The sequence below is a fragment of the Dendrobates tinctorius genome, unplaced genomic scaffold (assembly GCF_039654945.1).
Source record: "Dendrobates tinctorius isolate UK_male_01 unplaced genomic scaffold, ASM3965494v1 ptg000058l, whole genome shotgun sequence".
Taxonomy (NCBI): domain Eukaryota; kingdom Metazoa; phylum Chordata; class Amphibia; order Anura; family Dendrobatidae; genus Dendrobates; species Dendrobates tinctorius.
The window spans coordinates 17,891,889-17,911,460 of record NW_027361726.1 but is presented as its reverse complement, the minus strand read 5'-3'; the positions used below and the strand labels follow the sequence as shown (position 1 = coordinate 17,911,460).

At 38.2% G+C, this 19,572-nt stretch overlaps 1 protein-coding gene across 1 annotated transcript; it reads right to left on the bottom strand.

The window, feature by feature from the left end:
* Positions 1-5,119: 5,119 nt before the first annotated feature.
* GSC (goosecoid homeobox) lies at positions 5,120-8,861 on the bottom strand. Its single transcript, XM_073578237.1, has 3 exons — positions 8,418-8,861; positions 6,081-6,340; positions 5,120-5,475 (listed from the first exon to the last, which is right to left on the bottom strand). Exons 1-3 carry the CDS (start codon positions 8,734-8,736, stop codon positions 5,323-5,325), a joined length of 732 nt encoding a protein of 243 aa, XP_073434338.1. The 5' UTR covers positions 8,737-8,861; the 3' UTR covers positions 5,120-5,322.
* Positions 8,862-19,572: the final 10,711 nt, after the last annotated feature.

Sequence of the window (19,572 nt, the reverse complement as noted above, 5' to 3'; positions counted from 1 at the left end):
GAATTACACAGTTAAATCCCAGAATTAAAAACAGTCTGAAAGGGTTCCCTTACCTAAACCTTGGGATTTGTAGTGCCCCAGCTCCCCCAAAAAAATCCCTAACTATGGAATCACAGTTTCCAAAGTTTCTATTTACTCAAAAGGGATCTAGGACTTGTAGTTCTCCAATGACGAATCTTTGATTTTAACTCCTATAGCCTGGAATGAATTTATATCTGTGTTGCCTACAGTTTTAACCCTGAAGGATTTTTATATATATGTAATAGAAAGTAAAATATGTGTGGAGCAACTTACCTTCCAAAGTAACTATCCTGAGAATATACACACAGTAAAACATTCATGGAGTCAACGCTGGACACAAAGAGGCGAATGTTCAATGTCAAACCTAGAGCCACAGACTCCAACCATATTTACCAAAACAAACAGCCTCCGAGAGTTGTCACTTTGATAAATTTGCTGTTTTTTGTTTGCATTTTGCATCCAGGACAGAACTCAATTGCATATTATTACATTTCATTTTTTTTTTTATTATTTTTTTTTTTTGGCCACCGGTGATCATGAATGATCAGTTTTGGATTTTGTCAAAAGCCGCGTGGTGAAAGATTTAGGGATTATTTGTAAAAATAGAAAGTAGAAGCAACAGTTTCGGATTAAAGAAAAACTGCTCATAGATATAACTTTTGTTTCCCTTTTAAGAGTGCAAATACAAAAGAATTAGTATCATAAATCTACGCCCATGTCAGAAGTCAATCTCTTCACGGAGAGATCAACTTAGTTTCTAAAAAGTAAGAAAAAAATGTTTACTGTAAATTTTTATCTTGAATTTTCTTTTTGAAGAGTGGGAAAGATTTATTTTTTGTTCCTTAAGTTAATTTTCCTGTGCCAGCTAGCTTGATGCACGAATAAACGCTTTATGTTATTCTCGATTTCTGATTAAAAGAATTAATTTGAAATTTAAAAAGAAAACCAAAAAGTTTAGAGGTAATCCAAATGTATACATTTAATAAAATATTTTAAAAAATTGGTATTTAAGAAAACAAAAAAGTTTTTACCAAAAGTTTTAAAATTGAACATTTATAACATAACTGCATTAAACACTGTAGACTTGATATAAGATTTCTATTTTTTATTCATTTTGTTTATTTTTTTCCATTCGATCACAAAATGTCAAATTGTAAAAAAAAGTATTAAACGTATTTCACTTTGATATAGTAAAATTGTGCTATTTTCTTTTAAAGAAAATTAAAACTCGTGTGTCTAGATTATTAGTTTTTTCTTTGGCTCGTGAGTCACATGAAACTTATTTTCATAGCAGGAAATTAAGCGGCCGAAATATATACACGTATTAATATGGGGGAGGGGGGGCGAATCTGTCAAATTTAAGTGGAGTAATTTTCTACATTGCATTTTGTGTTTTTTTTAGATGCAAAATTTAATATAAAGTTGATTATTATTTGAAAACTCACACTGAAATCGCAAAAAAAATGCCACAAAAAGTCTTCGCTTGTAATTTTACAGAAAAAAAAAACCGCAATCGGAATTTAAGTACGGCTTTGGCGATGCGTTTTTAAGCCACATAAGAATCCACAATTATTATGTAAAGAGTGAAGAAGAGCAGTGATCTGTGAAATTGATGCACTCATATCCTCCGCAAAATACATCGAGTAAAAATATATTTTTTTTTTTTTTCGCAATTATTATACTTTTTTAAGCCAACGGCTCATAAAATGCTTTCACAGACCATGAAAAAAAAAGTGTTTGTGTAAATGTAGCCGTTATTAACATTATATGAGATTGTGCTGTAGAAAAGAATTTATTGTCTTGATTGGTTTATATTAATAAAATATTTTAATCCTCCGGGTGCTACAACAACCATCATCTTCTGTAACTTGTATATTGATTTGAAGCTTAAAAATCCTAAGACTAAGAAAATGTTTATGATATCTTATCACTTCCAAAACCATTCCATACAGTCAGGGAAATGCACTGTAATTTTTTATTAATAACCAAAATTTGTATATTTAATTTTTTGTTTATGAAATGTAAAGATTTTAAATTAAAAAAAAAAAAAATAACGATTAGACATTTATTTTTATCATTTTACGGTATCTTTCCATTTTTTATTTTCCTTCCTTGGAGAGAAAACCTTGATATAAAACAAGTGGAAAAACTCTGTGGATAAATTAAATTCTATTTTCCCAAAATATAAATGAAGGTTCCAAATTCAAGCTTTCTCAAATAAATCTGGTTACGCCTTGTCCATCAAACTTTCCAGCAAATTTGACCTGGTGGGGCCGGATTGCTATTATATGTTGTGCTGAGTAGACCAATAATTCTAACTATTGAGACAACGATCCTAACATTTTAGACTTTTTTGCTGACACTTTTTATATTTTTGAGCTGCACACTCCTGAAATATTGCATAGAGACCCACAAGAAGGATCATCTAATAGTCTTGGAGTTATATCAGGCATGGGCTCTGTTATTGAAAAAAGGTGTAATAATATAAGCAACGTTTTAAAAAGTTTCTCCAAACTCTAAACTTATTCTGTGATTCTGGAATCTGGCAAATCGCTCCTTCCATCTCTGCTGACAATTGTGCTCCAATATTCTGATAAAGTGAAAAAGTTTCCTTTATGACCGGATGCGACATCTGACATCAAGCAGCCGCCTGACTCCATAATAGAACTTGTCTAGTGACATAAATGTTTAACAGGTTCATGTCATTTGGGATTATTTTCAATCTAAACTGATCATGTAAACCAGGCTTTCATCTGAAAGATTCAAAAATAGCAAAACTTCTAAAACTGCTAAGCCATACTGCTTGAGAGGTCAGAAGTGATAGATCTATAGATAGATAGATAGATAGATAGATAGATAGATAGATAGATAAAAAAAGGAAAAAAATAGGCAGCACTCAATTAAATGTGAAAACAGTGGATACTTTACTGATCCTCAGGTGGCAACGTTTCAACGGTAACCTGTCTTTGTCAAGATAGATAGATAGATAGATAGATAGATAGATAGATAGATAGATAGATAGATAGATAATAGAGATAGATAGATAGATAGATAGATAGATAGATAGATAGATAGATAGATAGATAGATAGATGATAGATAAACAGATAGATGATAGAGATAGATAGATAGATAGATAGATAATAGAGAGATAGATAGCTAGATAGATAGCTAGATAGATTATAGAGAGATAGATAGATAGATAGATAGATAATAGATAGATAGATAGATAGATAATAGAGATAGATAGATGATAGATATATAGATAGATAGATAGATAGATAATATAAATAGATAGATGATAAATAGATAGATAATAGAGATAGATAGATAGATAGATAGATAATAGATGATAGATAGATCATAGATTGATAGGTATTATAGATAGATATGATAGATAATATAGATTTATTTTACACTAAAAAAACTGGAAAAACTTTTTAAAACTACAAAATGCAAGCTGTTTGTGAGCTCTGTGATTCACAGTTTTCTATTAAACTACATGATAATGAGATTTATTTTTCACTTTAATTACAAAAAAATGAAAACTGTTTTAAATTAAAAAAAAAAAATACGTGTGAGTTCTGTGAAGCACAGGGTCAGTTTGCTCCCACATTAGATAGAAAAAAAACTTGAAAAATATTTAAACTCTAGATAGACTATGATTGATATTTGATGTGTAGATATGATGCATAGATAGGAGAGAAAGCGTAGATAGATATGATAGATGGATCTATAGATAGAGAGATTGATAATTGATTTTTACACACAAAAAAAAATAAAAATGTAAAAGCTACAAGGTCAAACTGCTTGTGAGGTCAGTGAATCACCATTTGCTGATGATAGATAGATAGATAGATAGATAGATAGATAGATAGATAGATAAATAATAGATAGATAGATAGATAGATAGATAGATAGATAGATAGATAATAGCTACATAGATAATAGACAGTAGATTTCTTTTACACTTAAAAAAATTAGAAACACTTTGAAAAACTTCAAAATCCAAACTAAATGTGAGGTCTGTGAAGTTAAGAGGAACAGTTTGCCACCACATTAGATAGGTAGGTAGATAGATGATAGATAATAGATGCATAGATGATAGATAATAGAGATAGATAGATAATAGATATATTAATTGATGAATGAATGATAGATAGATAATAAATAGATGGATAATTGATAGATAGATAAATACACAATAGATATGAGGCAGGTAGAGAGATAATGGCTACACAGATATGATAGATAATAGATAGATGGATGGATAGATAATAGATATATTAATTGATGAATAATAGATAGATAGATAATAAATAGATGGATAATAGATAGATAGATAGATAGATAGATAGATAGATAGATAGATAATAGACAGATACATGATAGATAATAGATAGATGGATGGATAGATAATAAATAGATGGATAATTGATAGATGATAGATAAATAGACAATAGATATGAGGCAGGTAGAGAGATAATGGCTACACAGATATGATAGATAATAGATAGATGGATGGATAGATAATAGATATATTAATTGATGAATAATAGATAGATAGATAATAAATAGATGGATAATAGATAGATAGATAGATAGATAGATAGATAGATAGATAGATAGATAGATAGATAGATAATAGACAGATACATGATAGATAATAGATAGATGGATGGATAGATAATAAATAGATGGATAATTGATAGATGATAGATAAATAGACAATAGATATGAGGCAGGTAGAGAGATAATGGCTACACAGATATGATAGCTAATAGATACTGTTGTACAATTCCTGGGGGCCACACTTTGCCAGCACCAGGGTCGTAGAGGCTGGACCATTCTGGGCAGGAGCTGTCCATCCCTCCTTCCTATCTCTGCAGTGACAGACAGTTCCCCCAGAGTAACACACAGACCCCGGGGCTGGAGGGGGCAGTGACCCCACGGACTCCCTTTCTCGGTCGCTTCTTTCTCAGGTTCTTCAGGCGCAGCGCTTGGCGCACTACAAGTACAAGCCATCGGCACTTACCTTCCTTGTCCTGTCCTTGCACAAGTGAGGGGCACAGAGGGCACAGACAACACGGTGCAGCCACCATCTGTTTATTGTCGGGAAATTCCTTTAACTTACGGTATAAATAGCACATTCGGGTACAGTGTACATCTGTGCGACATGTCTGCGACACACGGAGGTTATATACAGCAATGATATCTACAGGCTATGTACAGGTCCCATGTGTGCAGCGCAGCAGCTCCTCTCCGCCTCCCTCAGTCCACCAGGGCCCAGCATTAGTCCTGGTCAGCAGTCCGAGTCCAGGTCACTTTTGCTCTGCTCCTCTGTCTTCTCTGTAGAGGATTTGGGAGCTTTACTCCATTTCTGTCCATTTTCTGACTCCTCTGATGAAGATCTCTTTTGTCTCCTCCACTTGGCCCTGCGGTTCTTGAACCAAACCTACAAGAATGGCAATGATGGGATTACTGAGGAGGAGGAGGATGGTGGTGGCTAGTGTTCCTACTAATAATAATCACCATTTGCTGCCTGTCCTGCTTTTCCAGAAACTTATCTAAATTATCAACTACATCTCTCCACAAGCCCAAAGCTGGATGTATGCAGGGAGTTGTAGCTGTCCAGGTGGGGATCATTGGGCTTAATAAATACTTATTTAACATATATACTTTATTAGTGAAAATAACTTTTTTCTTATTGTGGCAAGATAAGGGTTAATTAGATAAGGTTATATTATGTATAAAATAAATCTTCGACACAGAGACATGTCATTATATTTGTAGGGTACTTAGAGCTGGCCTTGTATAGGGTTGGTCAGTAGGACAGTGGAAATGCCAGGGTTAATGTAGGAAGGTTACAGCATCATGAGCAGTGAGGGTGCTGGCAATGCATGGGTTAATACAGTGTCACATAAAGGACTTTCCTAGAGCAAGTGACATGGAGATTGTGATATGGGCATCATAGACGCTGCCCCATGGGTTCTCCCTGGAGCATGACTGGAGGTGAGTGGGTTAATATATGGGGAGAAGGTGCTAAGAGCTTGGACTCACCTCCACTTTCTCCTCCCTCAGGTGCACCCTTCTGGCCAGCTGCTCCCTGGTGCCCACATCGGGGTACTTGGTCTCCTGGAATAAGTTCTCCAGCGCCTCCAGCTGCTCATCCGTGAAGATGGTCCTGTGCCTCCTCTTCCTCCGGCAGTGCAGCTGGTTAAGGAGCTGTAGCTCTGTCCTGGACAACGTGCCCACATTCATGTAGGGCAACATCTGTGGGGGCACTGGGGGCATCAAGACCGAGCCTGCCCCTTCATAACCTGAGGAGGAGAGGGGGCAGTTAGTGAGTGATGAGCCTCATCTGTACCTCCAGCAATGCCCTCTGTGCCCCTAACACCACACTTACTCAGCACTGGCATCAGGAAACGCAGCACTAGTGTGAACACAGCCCACAAGACACAGCAGGCTGAGGTTCTTATAGAGGAACATCACAATTAGAATTAATGAGGTTATAATCAATTTCTTCCATTTTGTTGAACTGTTTTAAATCATTATCATCATTATTACATATAATTATACCATAACAACAATACTCTTCTGATTAGTCATGGATTTCACTTCATTGCTTTTACTGGCATCTTATTTCATTAATAATATAATGTGGATTTATTACAGCAGATGTAACTAGATTGTTTTAGAGTTTTTCGGAAAGTTTTAAACAACTTCAACCTAAATCATTATAAGCAGTGAAGCTCTAAGTGATCGCATTATATATATATACATAGGATCCTATGTTTAAGCGTTCCCTTATTTTTTGAGCAGTATATATATTTATATATATATATATATATATAGTGTGTGATATACATTTATATATATTCACTATATTCATGTAGACATATAGATATGCACACACAAATATATTTATAAATATAAATGTGCGTGTATCTTTGGCTATATAGATATCATATATATATAAACACATATATTTCTGAGTGACTATACATACATGTGTGCATATAATATGGTGCTGTTTTGTTCCTACAGCTTCTGTATATGGAGGAGGTGATTGTTGCAATTATTTTGATTCACTATTGAGGAACTTTCATATCTGACAATATTTCTCCTTTCTGTGTTCGTCCTGAGTAGTTGTAATAACTGTGATGATAGTCTTATAGCCTGTGTCATTAATATTATGTGCAGATTGTGATAAAATACTGATATCTGTAGTAACCAGAACCAATGTCCAGGGTCTAGTTGTCAGTGTGGGGGAGACTCCTCTGCACACACGCTTATGACATGGCAGCCCGTGTAATAATATGCCCAGAGCTGCAGGACCGGCTCATAGCAACTGTGGGGGCAGCTGTGAAAAGTGCAGAAAGGGATGGGGAGGATGGAGCACAAATGATGGGAGTTATTACAGGGCCCAGCTGGGCTGGAGAATAGATCAGAAAACATAGTGCTGATTTTAGAGAAAATATTAAAGAAAAAACACAGGAGTTATGTCAAGGAGAAGATGGTTAGATAGATATATAGAGGATGGAGAGATAATAGATATATAGCAAGATCAAGCAAAAGATCAGATACTAGATAGATAGAGATTAAATAGATGGAAGCGATAGATATTAGAAAGATAAATAGATATTATATATAGATAAATGCTTAGATATATATGATACATAAAAACTTACAAATGTGTGTATATATATAATATACACAGACTTTTAGGTTTTTAGTTATATGTGTGTATGTATGTAGATAGATGATAGATAGATAGATAGATAGATAGATAGATAGATAGATAGATAGATAGATAGATAGATGAAAATGAAACAGAAGATATAGAGAAATGCATAGAAATATGAGAGATAGATGACGGCATCTCTATAGATACAAAATAAGTAGATGAGAGTAATATATATGAAATTGATCAATACTCAGATATGTACGATACATGGAAACAGAAATGGAGATATATATATATAATTAGTCTGCTAGTTAATGATAGATACAATATATAGATAATAGATAGATAATAGATAGATAGATATAGATAAGAGTTAGATAATAGATAGATAGATACAGACAGACAGATGGATAGATAGATAATAGATAGATAGATAGACAGATATGGGATAGATAGATAGATAGATAGATAATAGATAGAGAGATAGAGAGATAGGTAGATAGATATGGGAGAGATAGATAGATAGATAAATAGATAGATAGATATTGGATAGATAGATACAGTAGATAGATAGATAGATAGATAGATAGATAGATAGATAGATAGAGAATAGATAGATAGATGCTAGAAGCACACACACGACACTGACCGTGTCCGGAGCCGCAGTGCTGGGTGTGCACAGTGTATACAGTATACAGGGGTCCCGTTACCTGTGGCTGCGGGGACACACGAGCACTGTGTGGCCCCCAGAGGTTGCAGGGCCCCGCAGCAGGAGGGCCCCACCGGAGCCTGTACATGTAGCTGTCCGTAGTAATAGTTGTTGAAGCCCAGCCTGGATCCGTTCACCGCTTGCAGGGTGGTCGTGGGGGCCACTGCCCTGTTGTAAAATCCGCTGTACTCTGCGCCCCCATAGAGGGGCTCCCCCAGGCCAGGGAAGAGCAGGGGTCCATTCTGGGGGAGCAGCACCGACTCCTTGCAGCGAGGCCTGGCTGCCAAGATGTTGTCAATGCTGAACATGCCAGAGGGCATCCCACAGGGCAGGGGCACAGGAAGAGCCGGGCACGGGGCCGCGGGTGGGGGCTCCTCACAAATCCCGGGCTGGGGTGGTGGAGCGCTGCTCGGCTGCAACTTGTCCTGTCTCCTTCCTGCAAACTTTCTCCAGCCCTCTCCCATCTGGGCGAGCGTTTTATACCCCCACACGTCACCCTGGCGGAGACCCTGCAGTGTGCACATCCCCTGGAGCACCAGGGCTGGCAGAGGAGGGGGCAGCGCCGGCTGATGGGGCTGATGACCTGGAGACTGTAATCCCCTCTGCGCCCCTCACACTCCGCAGCGCCGGGCGCTAATTGCACAGCGCTCTAATCTGATTAATACCATTGTGCTAAGATCGGGGGCTATTAACCCCTTCATTGTGTGGGGATTATTCAGTGCTACTTCCCTGTTAACCCTTCACCCACCGCAGGAGTGGCCAGACCCCCCCACTGAAGACCCCGGTGAGTCTCTTCTGTACAAACTTTTCCCTCTGTTTTAGGGAATTTCGTGTAACCATGAAACTTTTGTGAGACATCCCGGAGTCTGATAATGGACACAATGTAGCAGAATGATAAGAAAACAGATTAATAAGTCTCATAAAACCATCAGATAATCAGCTGCTGACAGATTTCAGTCCCAGCATTTGGGGGGGTAATGAAGGATCCTGGGGGGCAGCCGGATCATCAGGGAGGTGGCAATAATTGAGTGATCCATGGTTAATAGGTGAGATGAAGCTGCCGGTAGTTTGCATCTATTAGGACCGGGGGCTGACTGTCTGGGTGATTGGCTGCAGCCTCGAACTGTCACGACTGCTGCCTACAATCCACAGGAGGCGAGAGAAGCACATTAGACTGTTTGCCCATCTGAGATTTATCAGGGAGGAGGAAATTGGACCAAGCAGCTATTAGTCTCTGTGTACAAGGAATGATTGGGCCACAAAAGAAGTGAAATCAGCTGCATTAGTGTGAACAGGTTGGGCGATGCCCCCCACACATCCCCCCTATACCCCCGACCTCCCCGTCATTATCACTGTCATACTGTATGGGGGACAGACAATAAGAACGCTATTAGGCAGATAGATCTGTGAGAGAGATGGATATTACATAAATAAGCAGAAAAATAAGGAAAAGTATATACACTAGCTTTACAGAAAGATAGATATGTGAGAGATAAAGATGGAGAGATAGGAGTGATATATGGATATTAGCTAATTACATGGATATGAGGGGTAAAAGGAAAGAGGAAGAAAAAGAAGCTGGATAGATGATCGATATTAAATAAAGATAGATGAAAGTGAGGAAGGAAGGAAAGAACGAAAGATAAAAAAGATATGCATTCACTAGCTTTGGGTAAAATAGGTGAGAAAGATTAAATACATAGATGTTAGGTAAATGACAGATGTGAAAAAGAAAATAGAAGAAGACACAGAAGAATAATAAACTCCATAAATATGATCGGTGGAAGGAAAGATAGAGATAAAAACTGAGATTTTTTTTTATAGATATGAGATACATAAAGCAGATGAAAAGAATATCTTGTACATCTACATACATATGATATGCAGATAAATAGATTTATCAGATGGATAATAGACAGATATGAGATAGATAACAGATAGATGACAAGTAGATAATAGATCGATAGATAAACAGAAAAATGGATGGATGATAGATAGATAACAGATGATAGATAAATAATAGCTAGATAATATTTGATATATAGATAGATAATAGATCTATAGCAAAATAGATAGATGATAGATAGATAGATAATATATGATAGATAGATATATAGATAGATAAATAATATATGATAGTTGATAGATAGATAGATAATATATGATAGATGATAGATAGATAGATAGATAGATAGATAATATATGATAGATGATAGATATATAGATAGATAAATAATATATGATAGTTGATAGATAGATAGATAATATATGATAGATGATAGATAGATAATATATGATAGATAGGTAATATATGATAGATGATAGATAGATAGATAGATAATAAAGAGAAAAAGGCTCACAACCCTGAGCCGAAACGTCGCCACTTTGGGCTATTACATAGCACCTTTTGCACATGTAATGGGTGTGCTGCCTCCATTTTTTACCTTCTAGACAGATAATACATAATCTGATTGTGTAGAGCCACTTAGCACGTTGTCACTTTCTTGAGATGACATTTTCTGTCCATCCTCACAATATCTATGAGACACAGGATTCTCCCAGCTGATGTGACATCGGGGGTCTGGACTTGCTGCTAGAGCCCTGGGTGCAGTTTTCTCTGAGCTCCTTAGTGCCTTAGGCTGTGTGCACACGCTGCGGAAAAGGTGCGGATTCATCCGCGCGGATTTTGTACAATCCGCAGGTGAAACCACAGGTCAAAATACCTGCGGTTTTACCTGCGGATTGCTCTGCGGTTTTGCCCTGCGGTTTTTCATCTCCTCAATGGAGGAGATGGCAAACCGCAGGAGAATCCGCAGAAAGAATTGACATGTCAATTCTTTCTGCGGATTGAAAACCGCAGATAATCCGCGCGGAAAATTCCGCAGCGTCTGCACTGCGGTTTTTGATTCCCATAGGGAATCATTGTACTGTACACCGCAGCAGAAACTGCTGCGGGTCAGCAGCGGCCAAAACCGCTGCGGAACCGCAGCAAAATCCGCAGCGTGTGCACACAGCCTAATGCAGACTGTGCGCCTTCTGCAATGATTGCAGGTATCATTGTATCTGTTTTTCTGTTTTCTTAGAAAATGTATCTGCAGTCTCCACGATTTCTGTGGAACCACAATTCCCAAAATGTTCTCCCCCTCAGTCTGGTGGTGGCTTTCAGGGCACGCTGGGAGTTGTAGTACCACATCTGAGGTGCGCATGAAGTTGTACACCACAATCAGTGGTGTGCGGGACCACCAGGACCCCGGTAATCAGCGCTGCCGGGGACAGTGGGGGCGACAATCAGATGAATGAGGCGCGGCTGCAAAGAAAATCCCCGCTGCGACATCTCCGCTAATCACACCGATAATACCGCGCCTATCCGTCATATTAGGGGGCAACACCCGGCGATGATGAGAGTGATTGTTTATATCTGGGACTGAGAGAAAAACCAAAACTTCCACGCACAGCAAACCTGCGACAAATTCTATCTATTATCTATCTATCTATCTATCTATCTATCTATCTATCTATCTATCTATCTCTCTATAATCTATCTATCTATCTATCTATCTATCTATCTATCTCTATATCTATCTATCATTTATAATCTATTATCTATCTATCTATCTATCTATCATTTATAATCTATTATCTATCTATCTATCTATCTATCTATCCATCTATTATCTATCTATCATCTACATATCTATCTATTTATCTATCTATCTCTATATCTCTCTATCATTTAAAATCTATTATCTATCTATCTATCTATCTATCTATCTATCTATCTATTTTCTATCTATGATCTGTTATCTATCTAATCAATGAGGAAATATCAGAAATATGCAACATATTTGTTTTTAGATTACTTTAAGGCAGAATATTTCACAGTGAATTTTCATAAGCATTTTATTAATTGAAAGGGAAAACTAAAGTTCTCCTTTCTATAGAAGAAAGCCAAGTGTGTGAATGCTGGGGCTGTGTGGCAGTGGCCAGGGTGGCACCATGCTTGTTCTCAGGCTCCCATGCGGCAGGTTCTGGCCCCGGCTCAGTACACATGGAGCCATTACCAGCCTCAGCCTATGCTGGGATCAGCCCCTGCTCCTGTCATTCAGCCCAGTGACACCCATACACCCTCAGCCATTATCATGTGTCAGAGGAAAGGGACAGGGCTAAATCCAGGAGCAGAGCCATCAGGACTGACAGTGGGGAGAGATGAAAGGGCTGTGCCATTATGTAGCATTATCTGCAGCCACTTATCCCCCTGCCCCCTCCCCACCATACAGGTAGCAGCCATTATATATTATGTGAACACTACTTTGCAATCGTTTTAGGTGGGGTAATCAATCTGGATCACACTTTAAATTCTAATGCTTCCTATTTATAAATAGTTGGAAACATTTATTGTAATTTTGTATTAATTTTGTGAGATTGTATTGTTGTAATTCATCTACATTAATGAAAATGAAGGCACTTAACTGGTTGCTTGAATACATCTCGCACCATTTGTGTTCACAGCTCCTATGTAGACCCATGTGTCTCCATCAAGAATCCGTCTTTGCATCTACTTATTCTACTACCTGTGAATTATCCAGAAGAAAGAACAAGGGGGGTATGATGCCAGGAAGACCAGTCATGGGGTTAGAGTGGATAAACTTTAACAATCCATGTCCTCAGTGATAATCTGGTCACACTATGGTAGTAGTCCAGTGGCGGCTCCCCATACACCAGAGACCAGTGTGTGACTCACGCGGGCCTTGTATATTGCACTTTTCACACTGATGAATTATGAAATCTGTCCTGATTTACTACAGGAGAGACTTTTAATTTGGATATATTATTTACTAAATAATTTATTATTATTCTGTGACATGTTTATTGTTACATTATGTTCTCTATTTTATATATATATATATACAGTATATATATATAGATCAAGATGCATACGAAACAGACATATAGGGAATACATAGATATTTCTGAAATGTTGTGGTAGGGGAAAAATTATGGAATCACTCAATTCTGAGGGAAAAAAATTCTGGAATCACCCTGTAAATTTTCATTCCCAAAACTAATACCTGCATCAAATTAGATCTTCTCATTAGTCTGCATCTAAAAAGGAGTGATCACACCTTGGAGAGCTGTTGCACCAAGTGGACTGACATGAATCATGGCTCCAACACGAGAGATGTCAATTGAAACAAAGGAGAGGATTATCAAACTTTTAAAAGAGGGTAAATCATCATGCAATGCTGCAAAAGATGTTGGTTGTTCCCAGTCAGCTGTGTCTAAAATCTGGACCAAATACAAACAACATGGGAAGGTTGTTAAAAGCAAACATACTGGTAGACCAAGGAAGACATCAAAGCATCAAGACTGGAAACTTAAAGCAATATGTCTTCAAAACAGGAAATGCACAAAACAAATGAGGAACCAATGGGAGGAAGCTGGAGTCAATGTCTGTGTCCGAACTGTAAGAAATCGCCTAAAGGAAATTGGATTTACATACAGAAAAGCTAAATGAAAGCCATCATTAACACCTAACCAGAAAAAAATCAAGGTTACAATGGGCTAAGGAAAAGCAATCATGGACTGTGGATGACTGGATGAAAGTCATATTCAGTGATGAATTACGAATCTGCATTGGGCAAGGTGATGATGCTGGAACCTTTGTTTGGTGCCGTGCCTATGAGATTTATAAAGATGACTGCCCGAAGAGAACATGCAAATTTCCACAGTCATTGATGATATGAAGCTGCATGTCAGGGAAAGGCACTGGGGAGATGGCTGTCATTACATCTTCAATAAATGCACAAGTTTATGTTGATATTTTGGACACTTTTCTTATCCCATCAATTGAAAGGATGTTTGGGGATGATGAAATTATTTTTCAAGATGATAATGCATCCTGCCATAGAGCAAAAACTGTGAAAACATTCCTTGAAAAAAGACACAAAAGGTTAATGTCATAGCCTGCAAATAGTCCGAATCTCAATCCAATTGAAAATCTTTGGTGGAAGTTGAAGAAAATGGTCCATGACAAGGCTCCAACCTGCAAAGCTGATCTGGCAACAGCAATCAGAGAAAGTTGGAGCCAGATTGTTGAAGAGTACTGTTTGACACTCATTAAGTTCATGCCTCAGAGATTGCATGCTGTTGTAAAAGTCAGAGGTGGTGTAACAAAATACTAGTGATGTGTTGGAGTGTTTTTTTTGTTTGTTTGTTTTTCATGATTTCATAATTTTTTCCCCCAGAATTGAGTGATTCCACATTTTTGTTCTTGATTTCTTTTAGTGTTTCTTAAAGCCAGAAAGTTGCCATTTGAATTGACTTTAGATTTGTGCCATGTCTGTGATCTTGTTTTTTTTCTACAAAATTAAACAACTGAATGAACATCCTCCAAGGCCGGTGATTCCATAATTTTTGCCAGGGGTTGTATTTCAAGTGTTTATTTCTGTTAATGTTGATGATTATGGCTTACAGCCAATGAAAACCCAAAAGTCATTATCTCAGTAAATTAGAAAATTTTATAACACCAGCTTGAAAAATGATTTTAAAATCTGAAATGTTGGCCTACTGAAATGTATGGTCAGTAAATGCACTCAATACTTGGTTGGGGCTCCTTTTGCATCAATTACTGCATCAATGTGGCACGATCAGCAAGTGGCACTGCTGAGGTGTTATGGAAGCCCAGGTTGCTTTGATAGCAGCCTTCAGCTCGTCTGCATAGTTTGGTCTGGTGTCTTTCATCTTCCTCTTGACAATACTCCATAGATTGTCTATGGGGTTAAGATCAGGTGAGTTTGCTGCCAATCAAGCACAGTGATACTGTTGTTTGTAAACCAGGTATTGGTACGTTTGGCAGTGTGGACAGGTGCCAAGTCCTGCTGGAGAATGAAATGTCCATCTCCAAAAAGGAAGCATGAAGTGCTCTAAAATTTCCTGGTAGATGGCTGCGCTGACTTTGGTCTTGATAAAACATAGTGCACCTACACCAGCAGATGACATGGCTCCCCAAACCATCACTGATTGTGGAAACTTCACACTAGACCTCAAGCAGCTTGGATTGTGGCCTCTCCACTCTTCCTCCAGACTCTGTGACCTTGAAATGAAATGAAAAATTTACTTTAATCTGGAAAAAACACCTTGGACCCCTGAGCAACAGTCCAGTTCTTTTTCTCCTTGGCCCAGGTAAGATGCTTCTGGCATTGTCTAATGGCCATGAGTGGCTTGACAAAAGGAATGTGACACTTGTAGCCCAAGTCCTGGATACATCTGTGTGTGGTGGCTCTTGAGAAATTACTCCAGCAGCAGTCCACTCCTTATGAATCTCCCCTAAATTTTTGAATGGCCTTTTTTTAACAATCCTTTCAAGGCTGCCGTTATTCTGGCTGCTTGTGCACCTTTTTCTACTTGGAAACAGCACTCTGTGAACAGCCAGCTTCTTTAGCAATGACCTTTTGTGGTTTACCCTCCTTGTGGAGTGTGTTAATGACTGCCTTCTGGACATCTGTCATGTCAGCAGTCTTCCCCATGATTGTGGAGCCTACTGAAACAAACTAAGGGACCTTTATAAACACTTAGGAATCCTTTGCAAGTGTTTTTCGTTAATTATTGTAATTTACCCAGATGATGACTTTTGGGTTTTCATTGGCTGTAAGCCATAATCATCAATATTAATAGAAATAAACACTTGAAATAGATCACTCTGTTTGTAATGACTCTATATGATATATGAGATTCACTTTTTGCATTGAAGACATGAAATAAATAAACTTTTTGATGATATTCTAATTTTGTGAAAACTAGCACCTGTAGCATGAGAGTTCATGTATGTCACATAGCAGGAGTGTCCATGTGGGTCATACAGCATGAGCGTCAATGTAGGTCATGTGACATTAGCATCCATGTGGATCATTTGACATGAGTGCCAATGTGGGTCATATAGCATGAGCGTCCATGTGGGTCATTTGGCATGAGTAGCCATGAGGGTCATATAGCATAAGTGTCCATGTGGGTCATATAGCATGAGCATCCATGTGGGTCATGTAGCATGAGCATCCATGTGGGTAATACAGCATGAGCGTCCATGTGGGTCATGTGGCATGTGTCCATGTGGGTCATATAGTATGAGTAGAGTTGAGCGATACCGTCCGATACTTCAAAGTATCGTATCGGATGGTATCGGCCGATCTTTAAAAAAAGTATCGGTATCGCCGATTCCGATACCGGAAGTCCCATTCAAGTCTATGGGACTTCCGGTATCGGAATAAGAAAAACCCTTTCCTGCCCTTGTACAGCCTCTCTGGGGTCTGTACGGGCCTTTCGGGGGGCTGTGCCGGCCTGCCAGGGGGTCTGTGCAGGCTCCGGTGGTCTGTGCCGGCCTGCCGGGGGGCTGTGCCGGCCTGCCGGTGGTCTGTGCAGGCTCCGGTGGGCTGTGCCGGCCTGCCGGGGGGCTGTGCCGGCCTGCCGGTGGTCTGTGCAGGCTCCGGGGGGCTGTGCCAGCCTGCCGGGGGGCTGTGCCGGCCTGCCGGTGGTCTGTGCAGGCTTCGGGGGTCTGTGCAGGCATCGTCCGATGGGACTACAAGTCCCATCGGGCGATGCCTGCTACCATGACAGTGATTGACACATTAGCCAATGATGGGACAGTAGTAGTCCCATCATCCGGCCTATGTGTTGAATGTAAAAAAAAATAAAAAAAAAAAAATTACATGCTACATACATACAACATGCATACTACATACATGCTACATTCATACTACATACTACATACATGCTACATTCATACTACATAAATACTACATGCAACATACATACTACATATATACTACATACATACTACATATATACTACATGCATGCTACATACATACTGCATGCTACATACATACTACATGCTACATACATACTACATGCTACATACATACCACATATATACTACATACATACTACATACATACTACATGCATGCTACATGCATGCTACATGCTACATACATAACACATATATACTACATGCATGCTACATACATAGTACATGCTACATGCATGCTACATACATACTACATGCTACATACTACATATATACTACATGCATGCTACATACATACTACATGCTACATACATACTACATATATACTACATGCATGCTACATACATACTACATGCTACATACATACTACATATATACTACATGCATGCTACATACATACTACATGCTACATACATACTACGTATATACTACATGCATGCTACATACATACTACATGCTACATACATACCACATACATACTACATACATGCTACATGCTACATATATACTACATATATACTACATGCATGCTACATACATACTACATGCTACATACATACTACATATATACTACATACATACTACATACATACTACATGCTACATACATACTACATATATACTACATGCATGCTACATACATACTACATGCTACATACATACCACATACATACTACATACATGCTACATGCTACATATATACTACATATATACTACATGCATGCTACATACATACTACATGCTACATACATACTACATATATACTACATACATACTACATACATACTACATGCATACTACATACATACTACATGCTACATACATACCACATACATACTACATACATACTACATGCTACATACATTCATACATATATACTACATGCATGCTACATACATACTACATATATACTACATGCATGCTACATACATACTGCATGCTACATGCATGCTACATACATACTACATACATACTACATGCTACATACATACCACATATATACTACATACATACAATACATTCATACAATACATACATAGACATACAGTACATATAACATAGAGTAACATACTTACCAACACTTGTCACATTGTTCCCCGAAGCCATTGTCTTTTCCGGAATAAATATTAACATAAACCACAAAAATACTCACCCACGATCCGAAGCAGTCCACGAGTGTGTCCCACGACGATCTTGGGTAGAGAACGGCAGCATCAGCTGATGCTGCCGTTCTCTACGGGCTGCAGGAATCCAATGACGGAAGGTAGGTATCCTTCCGCACTGTATTCCTCCGCCACTTAAAAAAAAAAAAGTCCCTAGTCTCACTTTATGCCATTGCTGCGTGGGAAATATATATGTAGTATGTATGTAGCATGCATGTAGTATATATGTAGTATGTATGTAGCATGTATGTAGTATGTATGTGGTATGTATGTAGCATGTAGTATGTATGTAGCATGCATGTAGTATATATGTAGTATGTATGTAGTATGTAGTATGTATGTAGTATGTATGTGGTATGTATGTAGCATGTAGTATGTATGTAGCATGCATGTAGTATGTATGTAGTATGCATGTAGTATGCATGTAGTATGTATGTAGTATATATGTAGTATGTATGTAGTATGTATGTGGTATGTATGTAGCATGTAGTATGTATGTAGCATGCATGTAGTATGTATGTAGCATGCATGTAGTATGTATGTAGTATGCATGTAGTATGCATGTAGTATGTATGTAGTATGTATGTAGTATGTATGTAGTATATATGTAGTATGTATGTAGCATGTATGTGGTATGTATGTAGCATGTAGTATGTATGTAGCATGTAGTATGTATGTAGCATGCATGTAGTATATATGTAGTATGTAGTATGTATGTAGTATGTATGTGGTATGTATGTAGCATGTAGTATGTATGTAGCATGCATGTAGTATGTATGTAGCATGCATGTAGTATGTATGTAGCATGCATGTATGTATGTAGCATGCATGTAGCATGCATGTAGTATGTATGTAGTATGTATGTAGTATGTATGTAGCATGCAGCATGTATGTAGCATGTATGTAGCATGTATGTAGTATGTATGTAGCATGTAGTATGTATGTAGCATGCATGTAGTATGTATGTAGTATTTTTTTTTTTTTAACATTTAACACATTAGCCGGATGATGGGACTACTACTGTCCCATCATTGGCTAATGTGTCAATCACTGTCATGGTAGCAGGCATCGCCAGATGGGACTTGTAGTCCCATCGGACGATGCTTGCACAGACCCCCGGACATCAGCACAGCCCACCGGCAGGCCGGCACAGCCCCCCGGCAGGCCGGTACAGACCCCCACAGGGTGCACAG